This window comes from Pelophylax lessonae (genome assembly GCF_965119305.1).
Source record: "Pelophylax lessonae genome assembly, chromosome: 10".
Taxonomy (NCBI): domain Eukaryota; kingdom Metazoa; phylum Chordata; class Amphibia; order Anura; family Ranidae; genus Pelophylax; species Pelophylax lessonae.
In genome coordinates, this window is record NC_138777.1 from 12,365,581 (window position 1) to 12,383,265 (window position 17,685).

Consider the following 17,685-nt stretch of genomic DNA (forward strand, 5'->3'; position numbering starts at 1 on the left):
CTCCCCAATCACCCCCTACTAGTACAAATCCCCCCACAAATTCCTCTTCCTAACACATTTCCACCTTCCTAGTTCAAATCCCCCCCCCCCTTTAAAGCATCTCTTCTAGCACAACCCCCAAAGTTCCCACTGCGCTCAGGGCAGTCCCTCCTGCCCACCCCTTGTCCCAGCACTGACCTTCACCAGTGATCATTGTGTTTAGCTGGTGGCAAAAGCTCCCTGCCAGCAGAACGAAATAGCGCTGCAGAAGGGATTCCTCCATCAACAGTGACTGTGTTGATGGGGGAATCAAATATACTGTCATGCTGATCCAACGGCTTCAGTACTTTCTAAGTGACGTGAAAGTATACAGATCAAAAGACACACAAGAAAGAACATTGACTTTGCAGACTTCACTGTGTACATGCTTGTTCTAGCTCAGTAAACTCACTAGTTTGCATCTGTTGAGCTGGCTGTAAAGCCACCAGTTCTCTCCCCAAGACTCTGAAAGGTACTGCTCTCCTTCCCGCTCTACTACCCCTGCCATGTTTTTAGGGCTTCACTATCCCTCCAGTGGGCCTTGGGCTAGCTTGGCAGGAGAGAAGAGAAATCAGCGAACATCCAATCACTGATCTCCCCTCCAGTGAATGAACCCGGAAGCCTTGAACATTTCAGCACTTCCGGGTTCATCTTTTCCCCAGCAGCGCTGGTGGGGAAGAAGCTGATGAGGAGTGATCTGTTTGTGATCATCTTCTGTGGGGTCCATAGGTGACATTAGGGACCTAATAGACCCCCGAAGTGTCCTTAAAGAGGACCTGTCATTTCAATAATGCTATCATAAAGGGGGCTATTAGTCCCTATGTGATAGCAATAAAGTTCAGGATAAAAAATTAAAGTAACACACAATCATTGAAAAAAAATATGAAGCCCCTCCCCCCACACCTGCATGTGTTGGATACACCAATGTATGAAAATGATGGAGTGAGGCGATATCTCCAGGGCGACTCTGAACTGATTACCTGGAAAGGCTTTTATCCCGTTCTCTGAGTCATTTTTCCGTTTCTTTGCACACATGTTAAACAATCATTTTAGGCCTGAAGATTAGTTAATCAGAGTTCCCATCAGACCTCACTATATCAGAGTCCTCATCAGATTACCCCTCAGAGCCTCCATATATATCAGAGTCCTTATTAGATCCCCCTTATATCAGAGTCCTAATCAAAGGCCTTTCTTACATTAGTTTCCCCTATTACATCACAGTCCCCATCAGAGCCCCCTTTTATCAAGAGTCCACATCAGAGCCCTCTTACATCAGAGTTTCATCAAAGTCCCCATTATTTGAGAGTTTCCATCAGAGCTGCCTTTTATTACGACTCCTCATCAGAGCCACCTTAAATCGGATTCCCCCTAACATCAGAGGTCCCGTCAGAGCCCCTTTATATCAGATTACTAATTAGAGTCCCCCTTACATCAGATTTCCCCCTCACATCAGAACCCCACTATATCAGATTACTCATCAGAACCCCCTTATGTCAGAGTCCTTATCAGATCCCCCTTATATCAGAGTCCCCAACAAAGTCCCCCATAGATCAGATTTACCCCTTAGATCAGAGCCCTCTTATATCAGAGTCCCCATCAGATCCCCCTTAAATCAGAGTCCCCATCAGAACCCCCTTGTATCAGAGTCCTCATCAAATCCCCCTTATATCAGAGTCCCTATCAAAGTCATTACATAGTACATTAGTGAATTAGATTACATGTAGTACATTAGATTTCCCTCCTACATCAGAACCCCCTTATATCAGATTACCCCTCAGTGCCCCCTTATATCAGAGTCCCCATCAGAACCCCCTTATATCAGATTACCCATCAGAACCCCCTTATATCAGAGTCCCCATTAGATCTCTCTTAAATCAGAGTCCCCATCAGAACCCCCTTATATTAGATTACCCATCAGAAACCCCCTATATCAGAGTCCCCATCAGATCCCCCTTATATCAGATTACCCATCAGATCGTCCTTATATCAGAGTTCTCATCATATCCCCCTTATATCAGGGTCCCCATCAGATTCTCCTTATATCAGAGTCCCCATCAGAACCCCCGTATATCAGATTACCCATCAGAACCCCTTATATCAGATTACCCATCAGATCGCCCTTATATCAGAGTCCTCATCAGAACCCCCTTATATCAGAGTCCCCATCAGATCCCCCTTATATCAGAGTCCCCATCAAAGCCCCCCTTACATTAGATTTCCCCCTTACATCAGGGCCCCTTTATATCTGATTACCCATCAGAGCCCCCTTATATCAGATTACCCATCAGTGCCCCTTATATCAGACTCCCCATCAGAACCCCTTATAACATATTAATCATCAGAACCCCCTTATATCAGATTACCCATCAGAACTACCCTATATCAGAGTCTCCATTAGATCCCCCTTATATCAGATTACCCATCAGATCTCCCTTACATCAGAGTCCCCCCCCCCATCAATGCCCCCTTATATTAGAATCCCCATCAGAACCCCTTATATCAGAATCCCCATCAGATCCCTTTATATCAGGGTTCCCATCAAAGTCCCCCTTACATTAGATTTCCCCCTTACATCAGAGCCCCTTATATCTGAGTACCCATCAGAAGCCCATTATTTCAGATTCCCTTTTAGAACCCACTTATATCAGATTACCCATCAGTGCCCCCTTATATCAGAGTCCCCCCCATCAATGCCCCCTTATTTTAGAATCCCCATCAGATCCCTTTATATCAGGGTCCCCATCAAAGTCCCCTCTAGATCAGATTCCCCAACAGAGTCCCCCCTACTTCAGAATCCCCCCTTACATCATCAGATTATTTTTGGGTAATAATGACATAGTCTAGTGTCACTTTAAATCTGAATGTATATAATGAAGGGGAAGAGAAGATATGGGAATAGCGTGCGGAGTGACAACATCTTCCTCATGTGGTTGTAGAAGCATTACGTGTCTTCAGTGGTGGACGGGGGTGGATGGTGCTGGCCAGCACACATAAATCAGGGAGCTCTGATGGATGGCAAAGAGATGAAGTAAAGAATCACCAATGGACCCCTCTCTGCCACATCCTCCCAAGGCATCGACTTACATATACAACACGAAGGCTACAAGGTTACATAGGAATAGCCGGACAGCGAGTTTACATTCCACGCTCCACGTGTTCCAAGTTTAGTCCTGAAGGGCCATTTATAGATGCAAACACATTCACGCTGATCCCATATGATACAATGCGTTACAATGTAACATGTCCAGGGATATATATGGAAACACCTCTGGAACGGGAGATTAATTTTTACTACATCTGGCAAAGAAAATATTTTTCTTAGAAGCCAATATGGCAGCACTGATGATTTCATTAAGGTATTCTGAGCAAACCGTACAACCAGATTAGTATGGATTTATGATCCACGTTTAACCAATTCAATACCGCGCACTTTCACCCCCTTCCTGCCCAGGACATTTATCAGCTTTCAGAGCTGTCACACATTGAATGACAATTGCACGGTAATGCTACACTGTATATTTTTATAATTTCTTTCCACACAAATAAAGCTTTCTTTTGGTGGTATTTATTCAGCACTGCGTTTTTTTATTGTTTGCTAAATAAACAAAAAAGGCAGAAAATTTGGGAAAAAAATTAGATTTTCTTTGTTTCTGTTATGAAATTGTATTATAAAACTGTACATTATTTAGTTTGCAGGAAAGACATAGAGTAGGGATTGACCGATATTGTTTTTTCATTGCCGATACCGATATTTTGATAATCGCGTATCGGTATCGGCCGATATGGGCCGATATTTTCGTACATTTAAAAAAAAATTTTTTTTTTTGTTTTTATCACTTGACAGGTACTCTTGTGGATGGATCTGGAGGTCTAAAAGACCCCAAACCCCTCCTCTGCACTTAAAAGCATTCAAAACGCTAAGTTTGGCTGTTTTGAATGCTGTCTTTTTTTTAATCTGGTGCCAGTACCCGGAAGTGATGTAATGACTAGTGTTGAGCGAACACGGACTGTATTATTCGTGTTCGTACCGAATAATTGGATTTTTTGTACCCGAACACGGACACGGACACTTTACTGTATGTTCGGGTAAAAATCCGTGTTCGGTCGTTTTATTTCCGGGTTTTGCATGCTTTGGCGCTCTTTTCATGGCGGGCTTTCAACAGCCAATCAACAATCGTTTAACTGGTGTGCCTTAAGCCATCCCAGCCATGCCTGCAAATGTCTCAGTAGCTGTGATTGGCCGTCTGAAGCATGTGACCAAGTCTTTATAAGTTCGAGGCAGCCGCAGCGGCGTCATTATGCTGCTTAGATTCAGGGACAGAGCACACATCAACGTGCTGGCTGCTGATTAGGGAAAGATAGGCAGGAAAAAACCATTTGTGTCCGGATAGAATTGAGGGACAGGTCGGAGTGTTTAGGCAGGGCGAGTTGTAGGCATTTTAGGGATAGAGTCTGCTGAATTATATAGGGTCAGTGTCTTCTACAAACTACAATCGATATTGCTGTGTGGGGGGTGGGGTCTGCACTCAATCCTGATCTACGATCTCTTCTCAATCCTGTTAGGGACAGAGTCTGCTGAATTTTAGGGAAACTGTGTTCTACAAACTACAATCGATATTGCTGTGTGGTGTGGGATTGGAGATAGGCAGGTGTCAGTGATCCACATCCATTTTTCTGTGTGTGAGCTGCAGTGAACACAATCTTTTTGGGCTGCAGTGAACACAATCTTTTTGGGCTGCAGTGAACACAATCTTTTTGGGCTGCAGTGAACACAATCTTTTTGGGCTGCAGTGAACACAATCTTTTTGGGGTGCAGTGAACAAAATCTTTTTGGGGTGCAGTGAACACAATCCTTTTTGGTGTGCAGTGAACACAATCTTTGTGGGGTGCAGTGAACAAAATCCTTTGTGGGGTGCAGTGAACACAATCTTTTTGGGGTGCAGTGAACAAAATCCTTTTTGGGGTGCAGTGAACAACATCCTTTTTGGGGTGCAGTGAACACAATCTTTTTGGGGTGCAGTGAACAAAATCCTTTGTGGGGTGCAGTGAACACAATCTTTTTGGGGTGCAGTGAACACAATCTTTTTGGGGTGGAGTGAACAACATCCTTTTTGGGGTGCAGTGAACAAAATCCTTTTTGGGGTGCAGTGAACAAAATCATTTTTGGGGTGCAGTGAACACAATCTTTTTGGGGTGCAGTGAACACAATCTTTGTGGGGTGCAGTGAACACAATCTTTTTGGGGTGGAGTGAACAACATCCTTTTTGGGGTGCAGTGAACAACATCCTTTTTGGGGTGCAGTGAACACAATCTTTTTGGGGTGCAGTGAACACAATCTTTGTGGGGTACAGTGAACAGAATCTTTGTGGGGTGCAGTGAACACAATCTTTGGGGGGTACAGTGAACACAATCTTTGTGAGGTGCAGTGAACACAATCTTTGTGGGGTGCAGTGAACACAATCATTGTGGGGTGCAGTGAACTCAATCTTTGTGGGGTACAGTGAACACAATCTCATACTGAAGGTTTGAGGGTGCTGCCTGTTCCATACTCCCCCTACTCCTCATCTAGCCTTTTAGGGGTACAAACAATAGTAATTGGGGCCTAGTGTGGTTGTGTACGTGTGATATACATACACTTTTTTGGGATCATATTTTCTATTCCGCTATTTAATCAAAAACCTTTGGGGATCAGTTAAATTGGGGGATAGTCTGTGTTGGTACGTGTGAGAGAGATCCACCTTTCCAAGTTGTTGGGGTTCATCTCATACTTCTGAAGGTTTGAGGGTGCTGCCTGTTCCATACTCCCCCTACTCCTAGCCTTTTAGGGGTACAAACAATAGTAATTGGGGCCTAGTGTGGTTGTGTACGTGTGATATACATACACTTTTTTGGGATCATATTTTCTATTCCGCTATTTAATCAAAAACCTTTGGGGATCAGTTAAATTGGGGGATAGTCTGTGTTGGTACGTGTGAGAGAGATCCACCTTTCCAAGTTGTTGGGGTTCATCTCATACTTCTGAAGGTTTGAGGGTGCTGCCTGTTCCATACTCCCCCTACTCCTAGCCTTTTAGGGGTACAAACAATAGTAATTGGGGCCTAGTGTGGTTGTGTACGTGTGATATACATACACTTTTTTGGGATCATATTTTCTATTCCGCTATTTAATCAAAAACCTTTGGGGATCAGTTAAATTGGGGGATAGTCTGTGTTGGTACGTGTGAGAGAGATCCACCTTTCCAAGTTGTTGAGGTTCATCTCATACTTCTGAAGGTTTGAGGGTGCTGCCTGTTCCATACTCCCCCTACTCCTAGCCTTTTAGGGGTACAAACAATAGTAATTGGGGCCTAGTGTGGTTGTGTACGTGTGATATACATACACTTTTTTGGGATCATATTTTCTATTCCGCTATTTAATCAAAAACCTTTGGGGATCAGTTAAATTGGGGGATAGTCTGTGTTGGTACGTGTGAGAGAGATCCACCTTTCCAAGTTGTTGGGGTTCATCTCATACTTCTGAAGGTTTGAGGGTGCTGCCTGTTCCATACTCCCCCTACTCCTAGCCTTTTAGGGGTACAAACAATAGTAATTGGGGCCTAGTGTGGTTGTGTACGTGTGATATACATACACTTTTTTGGGATCATATTTTCTATTCCGCTATTTAATCAAAAACCTTTGGGGATCAGTTAAATTGGGGGATAGTCTGTGTTGGTACGTGTGAGAGAGATCCACCTTTCCAAGTTGTTGGGGTTCATCTCATACTTCTGAAGGTTTGAGGGTGCTGCCTGTTCCATACCCCCCCTACTCCTCATCTAGCCTTTTAGGGGTACAAACAATAGTAATTGGGGCCTAGTGTGGTTGTGTACGTGCGAGATACATACACTTTTTTTGATCATATTTCCTATTCCGCTATTCAATAAAAACCTTTGAGGATCAATTGAATTGCGGGATAGTCTGTGTCGGTACGTGTGAGAGAGATCCACCTTTCCAAGTTGTTGGGGTTCATCTCATACTTCTGAAGGTTTGAGGGTGCTGCCTGTTCCATACCCCCCCTACTCCTCATCTAGCCTTTTAGGGGTACAAACAATAGTAATTGGGGCCTAGTGTGGTTGTGTACGTGCGAGATACATACACTTTTTTTGATCATATTTCCTATTCCGCTATTCAATAAAAACCTTTGAGGATCAATTGAATTGCGGGATAGTCTGTGTCGGTACGTGTGAGAGAGATCCACCTTTCCAAGTTGTTGGGGTTCATCTCATACTTCTGAAGGTTTGAGGGTGCTGCCTGTTCCATACCCCCCCTACTCCTCATCTAGCCTTTTAGGGGTACAAACAATAGTAATTGGGGCCTAGTGTGGTTGTGTACGTGCGAGATACATACACTTTTTTTGATCATATTTCCTATTCCGCTATTCAATAAAAACCTTTGAGGATCAATTGAATTGCGGGATAGTCTGTGTTGGTACGTGTGAGAGAGATCCACCTTTCCAAGTTGTTGGGGTTCATCTCATACTTCTGAAGGTTTGAGGGTGCTGCCTGTTCCATACCCCCCCTACTCCTCATCTAGCCTTTTAGGGGTACAAACAATAGTAATTGGGGCCTAGTGTGGTTGTGTACGTGCGAGATACATACACTTTTTTTGATCATATTTCCTATTCCGCTATTCAATAAAAACCTTTGAGGATCAATTGAATTGCGGGATAGTCTGTGTCGGTACGTGTGAGAGAGATCCACCTTTCCAAGTTGTTGGGGTTCATCTCATACTTCTGAAGGTTTGAGGGTGCTGCCTGTTCCATACCCCCCCTACTCCTCATCTAGCCTTTTAGGGGTACAAACAATAGTAATTGGGGCCTAGTGTGGTTGTGTACGTGCGAGATACATACACTTTTTTTGATCATATTTCCTATTCCGCTATTCAATAAAAACCTTTGAGGATCAATTGAATTGCGGGATAGTCTGTGTCGGTACGTGTGAGAGAGATCCACCTTTCCAAGTTGTTGGGGTTCATCTCATACTTCTGAAGGTTTGAGGGTGCTGCCTGTTCCATACCCCCCCTACTCCTCATCTAGCCTTTTAGGGGTACAAACAATAGTAATTGGGGCCTAGTGTGGTTGTGTACGTGCGAGATACATACACTTTTTTTGATCATATTTCCTATTCCGCTATTCAATAAAAACCTTTGAGGATCAATTGAATTGCGGGATAGTCTGTGTCGGTACGTGTGAGAGAGATCCACCTTTCCAAGTTGTTGGGGTTCATCTCATACTTCTGAAGGTTTGAGGGTGCTGCCTGTTCCATACTCCCCCTACTCCTCATCTAGCCTTTTAGGGGTACAAACAATAGTAATTGGGGCCCAGTGTGGTTGTGTACGTGTGATATACATACACTTTTTTTGGATCATATTTTCTATTCCGCTATTTAATTTAACTGGGCCTCCATGCGAGACCTGTGTGCCTTGTTGCGCTGTTTTGAGTACTCCACCAACATGGCCAGTGGCAATGACGCCGTTCTCAGCTTAACTATCCCACTTCTATGCCTCCTTGAAAAAACAATTCGGGCGATGATGGAAGAGGATGTGGCACAGGATGAGGAGGAGGAGGAGGATGAAGAGGTAACATTTCCAAGGCTTTCAGGGCAGTCATTCGCAAGGGGCTCCGAGGGTGGGTTCCTGCACACGCAAACGCCAGGGACGCAATTGTCCAGCAGGGGCACAGTTCTGGAGGATGAGGAGGATGAGGAGGAGGAGGAGCTGGAGGAGGAGATGGAACCATGTTCACAGCAGGGTGGCACCCAGGCCAGCTCATGGCCATCACTGGTGCGTGGCTGGGGGGATACAGAGGACACGGACCATACACCTCCCACAGAGGACAGCCTTTCGTTGCCTCTGGGCAGCCTGGCACACATGAGCGATTACATGCTGCAGTGTCTCCACAACGACCGCCGAGTTGCCCACATTCTAACTTGTGCTGATTACTGGGTGGCCACGCTGCTGGATCCCCGTTACAAGGACAACGTACCGTCCTTAATTCACTCACTGGAGCGCGATCGCAAGATGCGCGAGTACAAGCGCACGCTGGTAGACGCCATGCTGCTGGCATTCCCATCTGACAGCGGGGCCACAGTGGAAGCACAAGGCAGAGGAGGAGGAGGAGGAGGTCGCCAACGCAACCAGGGCACCGCCAGCACCTCAGAAGGCAGGGTTAGCATGGCCGAAATGTGGAAAAGCTTTGTCAGCACGCCACAACAAACAGCAGCACCAGCAGCTCAGATGGAACGTCTTAGCAGGAGGCAGCATTTTACCAACATGGTGGAGCAGTATGTGTGCACACGCCTACATGTAGTGAATGACGGGTCTGCCCCCTTCAACTTCTGGGTCTCCAAATTGGGCACATGGCCTGAGCTTGCCCTTTACGCCTTGGAGGTGCTGGCGTGCCCTGCAGCCAGTGTATTATCTGAACGGGTATTTAGCACGGCTGGGGGCGTTATAACAGACAAGCGCAGCCGCCTGTCCAGAGACAATGTGGACAAGCTCACGTTCATTAAAATGAACCAGGCATGGATCCCACGGGACTTTTCCGTACCTTATGCAGAATAGCAATGGATACCGACCTTACCCACCCATTGTTCCATTTTTGCTCTTTCTCACTCTTTTGGGGTGTACCCTCATTTAAAATTTGTGAAAAGAAGCAGTGTTGGCTACCTCGTCCTCCTCCTCAGGGCCAGATTAATGTAGGGGCTATTGGAGCTGCAGCTCCAGGCCCCTACCTTTTATATAGGCCCCGGGTTGGCCATATTCACTGTTACCGCTCTTCTGTCACTTGTAAACACAGAAGTCTGGCTTCTATGCTCGCTTCCCCAGGCAGCACCCTCAGAACCTCCCCACACAGCGTGAAGGCCGGACAAGGAGGGACAGTTGGCGATGCATGGATGTGTTTATGGGCTTCAGAGACAGCATCCCATGTTGAATTAGGCATGCATGGCTGCACCCTTCCTCCTCTGGGTGCATGGCAAGGCACGGCCCTAAGGCCCTTCAAAATCCTCAGCACCAAGCCCATGATGCTGTTAATCCGGCCCTGGTCCTCCTCCACCGCCGCTTCCACCTACACCGCCCATAGGTGTGCGCAGCCTATTGCATTAAGGTGTGCACCCCAAAGTTGAAATACACATGCATGTGTTTGCCAGCAGGGAGAGTAATGTATCGGGGCCATGTACCTGTAGGCAAGGAGAAATAGAGCAGAGCAGGTCCCAGGGAGATCTTTCCCATCTCCTCACTGGCAATGCTATGTGCCCTAGGTGATTAGGGTGTGCCCAGGCACACCCAGCACACCCTGTGCGCACGCCTATGTCACCGCCACATCCACCACCACCTCAACCTCCCTCCTACTCCATATGGGCCTCGTCCTTCAGAGATGAAGAAGAACATTGTTTTATTTTTCTGTTTTTTTTTGTTGTTTTAAGTTATTTCCCTATCCACATTTGTTTGCAGAGCACTTGCCATGCTCTTAATTACGTTTTGCTGCCATTTGCAGCACTCTAGCCCTTTCCTTTGGTGTTTTAGAGCCATTTTAGTGCCTTAAAGTTCGGGTCCCCATTGACTTCAATGGGGTTCGGTGTCCGGGAAAAGTTCGGTAAAAGTCCGGGACACGGACCCGGACTTTTTTTTAAAGTTCGGCCGAACCCGTCGAACACGGACATCTAGGTGTCCGCTCAACCCTAGTAATGACATCACGTCCGGGTTTTCACAGGGAGACCCGATCAGAGCCGAATGCGGCTTTAATCGAGTCTTCGAAGGCCGTGCAGGCTGGTTGCCGGCCGCGGAAGGCGGTGGGGGGGGGACCTCCCGCTCCTTGTAATGACAGCCGAGCGGCCACATCCGTTGTCATTACAAGACAGCCGACCGTCGGCTATGGACGCCGGTACCGGGGTGATTTCTCTAGCTGTAGGCATCACTCAGGTACAGCACTTTCCCGAAATATCGGCAATATAGGACACCTTGGTGGCCGATTCCAATATATCGGTGAAAGTGCATATCGGCCCTCGATATATCGGCATTGCCGATAATTGGTCGATGCCTAGTATAGAGTCCACAAACGATGGTATAAATCTGAAAATGTATCAATCCTTATGTACTGACGCTCTCATTTCTTGAGGCCTTAAAATCCCAGGACAGTACAAATATCCACAAACAACCCCTTTTTGGAATGTAGACAGTCCAAGGTATTTAGTAAGAGGCATGGCCAGTTTTCTGAAGTTTTAATTTCTTGTCACAATTTTTTAGAAGATGGAGAAATTTAAGAAAACATTTTCCTGACAGGCTCCATGGCAGTATACGTATGGGTTAACCCCGCCTCCACTCCTCCCCTATAGGACCCCACTCCCTTAAATCAAGTCTCTGTTCGAGCCACACTAAGCCCAGGCAGTTGGAAAAGGAGATGGTGAAGTCCAACAGCGGTAACGGCGTGTTCTCCCATTAGGGATGGCCAGGAAGAACTGGAAACGTCCTAACCAATCCATCTATGAAGACCTCAGAAAGTGAGGCAGAGAGAGATGAGTTCTTTTGCCCTTGTGACTCCTTGGTCAAGGTAATGAAGGGGGCATTTACACGAGTAAGAGCCTATAGAGTCTCCTGCAAAGCATGAGGAAGTTCTTTAAGCACCTCTAATTTCCCATTCCTAACGGGAATAGGGACATCATTTTGGATGAGTGGAGCAAGGTCGCGAGATATACCTCCCTTCTGAGCAAGATGGGCAAGCTTTATCTATTCAGAGATAAGGATGTGAAGCATAAAGGCTGCCTCTCTAGTTGTTGGGGCCTTGATGAGGCAAGCAAGCATGTCACTCTTCCTTTGAAGATGCAGTAAATGGCCTGAAAGTCATTGGCCATGTTTAAAGTGATGGAAACGTGGAAGGAGAATATGGATGCAATATTCAAGAGCGTTTTCATAAACTTGGTAGTTCAGGAGCCGTAGCTGGTGTTGGTTTCCAGGGTGAGGCTCCAATTGACATCATCCGCAAAGTGGGGTGGGTTTTGCTCTCGTCAGTTAGGGCAAAGTGAGTGCTATGACCTGGGCCTGGGCTGGATGATCCAGCCTCTAACAGGCTTGGTGTAAGATTCCTTTGAGGGAGCTTCATCTTTTGGAAAGCTGGACAGCACTGTAGCCTGGGCCACAGTTGGCAAGTTGGGTTTTGCCTCAGGACCGGCGCTTGCTAGTCCAGAAGACGACACAGTCTAGAGAACAAAGTTCAGAGCATGCGAGGGTCGCACGTTTTTACAGATCAGGTCTGGATTTTAGGAAGAGCTGGTGAAGAGGCCAGATATCCCCTCAGAAGTATGGTAAAAGCTTGACCTCGGATATCCAAGAAGCTACTGAATTTGAGCCTCAGACTATTGAAACATCAAAGCGGTCTTTTCAGGACACGCATGGTCAAACAGAAGTCCTCCTCATCTCAAATTTGTTTCCAGGGATTTTGCCTCACTCTGAGGTAAAATATAGCATATACTCTTATATTATGTAAAGTCACTGGTATCGCAAAGTGCTGCAATGCCAGTCCCAGGATGAGAGAGATTTCAGGGCATGTACTCGCCTCTTAATGGTCATGAGGAGGAGCAGCTTGTGGAGGCCGATTGTAGGCCTTGTGCACCTAAACCAATTTTCATCAAAAGGAGAAGCTCAACATGGAAACATTGTCCCTGATTTATAGGGGGTCCAGCCAGGTGACTGGCTCATTTCCAATAGACCCAAAGATGCTTACTTTCATGTGCCCACTGTAGAAGACTTCCGCAAGTTCCTTCAGTTCACCGTAGGTCAAGACCATCTCCAGCTTGCTTGTCTACCATTCAGACTTTCAACATCACCCTGTGTGTTGTAAAGATCTTATTGGTTGTTAAGGTCTTTATCAAAGCAAGGAGCATACGCCTGCATAGTTACTTGGATGTTCTTCTCCTACGATCCCTAGACAGAGGGCAACTGCTCCTTAAAATACAGCTGGCGGCTGATTCTGGAAAGGACACTTGGAGCCCACTCTGTCTCTTGTGTGCCTCGGGGCTCAGTTCGATATAATCAAGATAACCATTGCTTTGTCTCTGGATCCCAATGTTCTTGAACAGAATACTCCTGGCACTGTCTTCTTCCCACCTGCGCGCCTTTCAGTGTCTAAAATGATCCACACTATGGTGTCTATGGATCTGATGGTCAAGTGGACGCTCCGTAGAAAGCGGCCCTTCTGGAAGGTGTTTCTCCAGCAGTGGGAGCCAAAAAGCAGAATTTGGGTCATCCTCATATCCTTAGTTATGAGAGTGAGTACCCTGGTGGCTGCAATGGGGAAACTGGCTCATTTGCCATTCCATAGCCCTATTTCCTGGTTCACAATCACGTCCAATACCACCAATATGGGATGGGGGGGGGGGGGCTTGCTGCCTGTCTGGAATAGCTCAAGGCAAGCGGGGCTGTCAATTTCACAAAATTGTGTTGAACATTCTGAAACTACTGGCAGGCCTTCTGCATCCTACAGGCCTTTCACCATATAATGAAGGGAGCGTCCGTGCTCTTAGACTAGAGAACACTATGGCGGTCTCCTACATTAAAAGACAAAGGGGGGACTCAAAGCCTGTTTTCTATTACAGGAAGCAGAGTCAATTATATCTTGGGCTCAGAAGAATCGAGCGTACATCTTAGAGGCTTATTTCCCTGGAGTCCAGAATATTCTAACAGACTTTCTTTCCAGAGTCCAGTTGGCCAACCAGGAATGGTCTCTACATGTGGAGGTTTTTCAGGCGCAGATGCCCTGATGGATCATTGGAAATGCAGCGGGTCTTGTGCGTTTCTTCAAGTCCTGGTCATGCTCGGGTTTCTACGAAAACTCTGAACAGAAGTTGTGGAGGTAGTGGCAGTGATGCGTTATTGGCCAGTTAGGCCATGGTTTCCCTTGCTAGCACTGTTCAGATACTGGAACTCATCAGGCCAGACCTTCTGTCACTGGGTGCATTTCTACATCCATGTCCAGCATGGTTACGTCTGAGGGTCTGGTTCTTGAAATTGGAGGTCCTCGACTGCTCCCCCAGAGTCATCTCTCTCTTGAATGTTAGGAGAGTGAACACAAACAAAGTTTACGGGAGAATCTGGTCAAAGTCTGTGCAATACATGTCTGCTGCTGACAGATCATATACTGATCTAGAAGTTCTAGATCTGGCTCTATCGATCAGCTCCTTCAGAGTACAAGTGACAGCTTTATCTGCCTTCCCAGGATTTTCCAGGTCTATGCATCTTTTCCTATCCAACAATTCTTCAAGGGAGCAACTAGGTTCAGACCTCAGAGAAAACGGAGGTTTTCCAAATGGAATCTCCTTCTTGTTTTCAACTCCCTCTCCGGGAATTGGAGCGGAGTTTTCTAGGGCTCTCTCCGTTAAAGGCCTCTCTGTCATGTTCACCTTTCTCCTGGCTATCACGTTGGCATAAAAAGCCTCAGAAATTGATTCACCGGTCAAGGAGAACTTTTCTTAACGTTCTTCCAGTTTGAGCGGTGCTTTTACCTGTGCTTAACTCAATTCCTAAGGACACATCAGTCTTTCACGGGAACCAAGAAATTGTTCTACCAATCTTAGGAGTAGTAACTTGCGTCCTTTAGACGTGGGAGAGGTCACACTGTGGCTTAGTTGGTTAAAACCCATGTCTAGTATACAGGGAATCCTGAGATATTATTAAATTATATCTACAAGCTACAGCTTCCTTCAGGCTTCAGAACTCCTGTTTATTCTTTTTGCCGGAAAGGACAAAGGGAAACGTGCCTCATCTAGGACGATTGTGGCGTGCATTGTCTGGGCCATCCCACAGGCTCACAGAGCCGAGGGCTTGGCTCCTTTGGGGATGGTGACCGCTCACTCGACCAGGAGTGTCTACATCCTGGGTGGCTTTGCAGCATGTGGTTCCTAATGTAATCAGTAGGGCGGCCTTGTGGTCCCCGATCAATACATTTATGGCTCATTACTGTGTAGAGTTGGCTTCTTTGTCTTCTGTTCATTTTTGCGTTACAAATCCTGTCAGTTGACAGTGTCAATTAAACCCTTTTATTTTGTTCTGCAAGTGCCCACCCGGGTGTGTATGGCTAGTTGTTTCCCATACGTATGCTGCCATGGAGTCTGTCGGGAAAACTGAAAATTTCCTATCAAATACTTACCGAAATATTTATTTCCTTATGGACTCCATGGCAGCAGGAGTTTCCTCCCAGAGTCATGAGTAGGCTAGTAACGGAACGCGTCCTCTGGCTCAGAGTAAAGATTTATGGGAGTAGGGTCCTATAGGGGAGTCATTGAGACCATCAGGAAAGGAAAATTAGGGTAAGTATTTTTTTTTTTACCTTTTTTTTTTAAATTTACATACTGTCACCAGTGCAGTACAGTGTCATCATATAACTGGTGTGGCGATGATCAGGGATACTGATTGGTGACAGTATGTAACAAAAAAAAAAAAAAAGTTATAATTTTTTCTTCTTTTTTATTACATTTGTTTTATTTCTTTCACAAATTTTTTTTTCAATTTACATACTGTCACCAGTGCAGTACAGTGTTATCATATAACTGGTGGGGCGATGATCAGGGACACTGACTGGTAACAGTATGTAACAGAAAAAAACAAAAAGAAAAGTTATAATTTTTTTCTTCTTTTTTATTACATTTGTTTTATTTTTTTTCACAATTTTTTTTTTTTAATTGACATACTGTCACCAGTGCAGTAGAGTGACATCATATAACTGGTGTGGCGATGATCAGGGATACTGACTGCTGACAGTATGTAACAGAAAAAAACAAAAGAAAAAAGTTATAATTTTTTTCTTCTTTTTTATTACATTTGTTTTATTTTTTTTCACCATTTTTTTTTTCAATTTACATACTGTCACCAGTGCAGTACAGTGTCATCATATAACTGGTGTGGCGATGATCAGGAACACTAACTGGTGACAGTATGTAACAGAAAAAACAAAAAGAAAAGCTATAATTTTTTCTTCTTTTTTATTACATTTGTTTTATTTTTTTCACTATGTATTTTTTTTCAATTTACATACTGTCACCAGTGCAGTACAGTGTTATCATATAACTGGTTTCACGGTGATCGGGGATACTGACTGGTGACAGTATGTAACAAAAAAAAAAAAAAAGTTATAATTTTTTCTTCTTTTTTATTACATTTGTTTTATTTTTTTCACGATATTTTTTTTCAATTTACATACTGTCACCAGTGCAGTAAAGTGTCATCATATAACTGGTGTGGCGATGATCAGGGATACTGACTGGTGACAGTATGTAACAGAAAAAAACAAAAAAAAAAAGTTATCATTTTTTCTTCTTTTTTATTACATTTGTTTTATTTTTTTCACTATTTCCGGTGACAGTATGTAACAGAAAAAAATGTGTTTTTTGTATTACAATTTTTTAAACACATTGTGACCAGTGTTACCATAGTAACATAATTATTAGGATTTTTTTTTTTTTTTACACACTGTGATTGCTTACACCAGTGAATTTCACTGTTATAAGCAACTGTTTTTACTAAATGAAATGCTTTCATTCAGTTTTTTTACTATTGTGGTTAGCTGTGATTGGCCACAGCTAATCACATGGTACAGATAGGCTGTGATTGGCCCTGTCTGTACCATGTTATTACTGTGACCAATCACAGAGATCAATACAATAGTACAAAATGAACAAAAAAAGTACAAAATACAACAAGTACAAAATGAATGGCATGAAATCAATGCCATGCGTTGTGTACAATTGTCATGTGATCTGCTGTGATTGGTCACAGAAATGCCATGCATCGCTAGAGTGCATGTAGACAGAAAGTGGAGGTGATACAAGAGATCTGAGATATAATAAAGAAGGGCAAAGATAAAGAAATAAAATAAAGAATAAATAAAGAATAAAAAGACTAAATTGGTTAAACCGCTGTTCGCACTAATTAATGTTATTTATTTTCATAAACTTCAAAGAGACAATAAAAAAAATTATAGTATTAACTTCTCCATTCACCATAATGACGTTTGCCCTTTATTGGTCGTATAATTAGTGAAATTCTAAAAAATTGCGAATAAAAAAAATAAATAAAAAAATTTAGAGGAAAACACACCAGACCGAGTCATGTGGGTGTATAAAAAATGAATCTACGATGTATAAATAAACCGCACTGTTGGCGTTGGTAAATTGCGGTCACGACTGGGATTCTGTCTATTAAATTTTATACGTTGTCAGTCATTCCAGGTTTTATGAGGCGCATTACTTCATGATGTCATGCTTCTCTTGCAGCCGCCATGCATTTTATCACAGACATCACCAAACTTGGACTGATTCTTTGCGGCGTGTCCCTGTTCTCCGGATACGAAGGAAAGCCTGTGACGTGAGTACCACCATTTATATTAAAAGGGGAACTCTGCTAAGGCCGTTTCCATGTAAACTTAGCATAAACCCCAAAGAATTTCAGAGAAACAACGTCCCTTCCTGTAATACACACCTAACGTTTAGTCCTTATGGACTTTAACACTCACATGTATATGTTACATTTTAAAAATGTTGGGACCTGGGTGTGGCCAATCCTCTGACTCCTGGGTGTGGACACTCCTCTGACTCCTGGGTGTGTCCACTCCTCTGACTCCTGGGTGTGTCCACTCCTCTGACTCC

The 17,685-nt window shown here is 44.5% G+C and overlaps 1 protein-coding gene across 1 annotated transcript in view; it reads left to right on the top strand.

Moving 5' to 3' along the window:
- Positions 1 to 17,685, top strand: part of PTH (parathyroid hormone) — a gene marked incomplete at its 3' end in the record, with an annotated part of 35,895 nt that overhangs the window by 8,643 nt on the left and 9,567 nt on the right. Inside the window, exon 2 of the mRNA XM_082270303.1 lies at positions 17,314 to 17,404. Coding sequence (XP_082126429.1) covers positions 17,319 to 17,404 — 86 coding nt within the window. The 5' untranslated portion in view covers positions 17,314 to 17,318. The remainder of the gene's footprint in view (positions 1 to 17,313; positions 17,405 to 17,685) is intronic.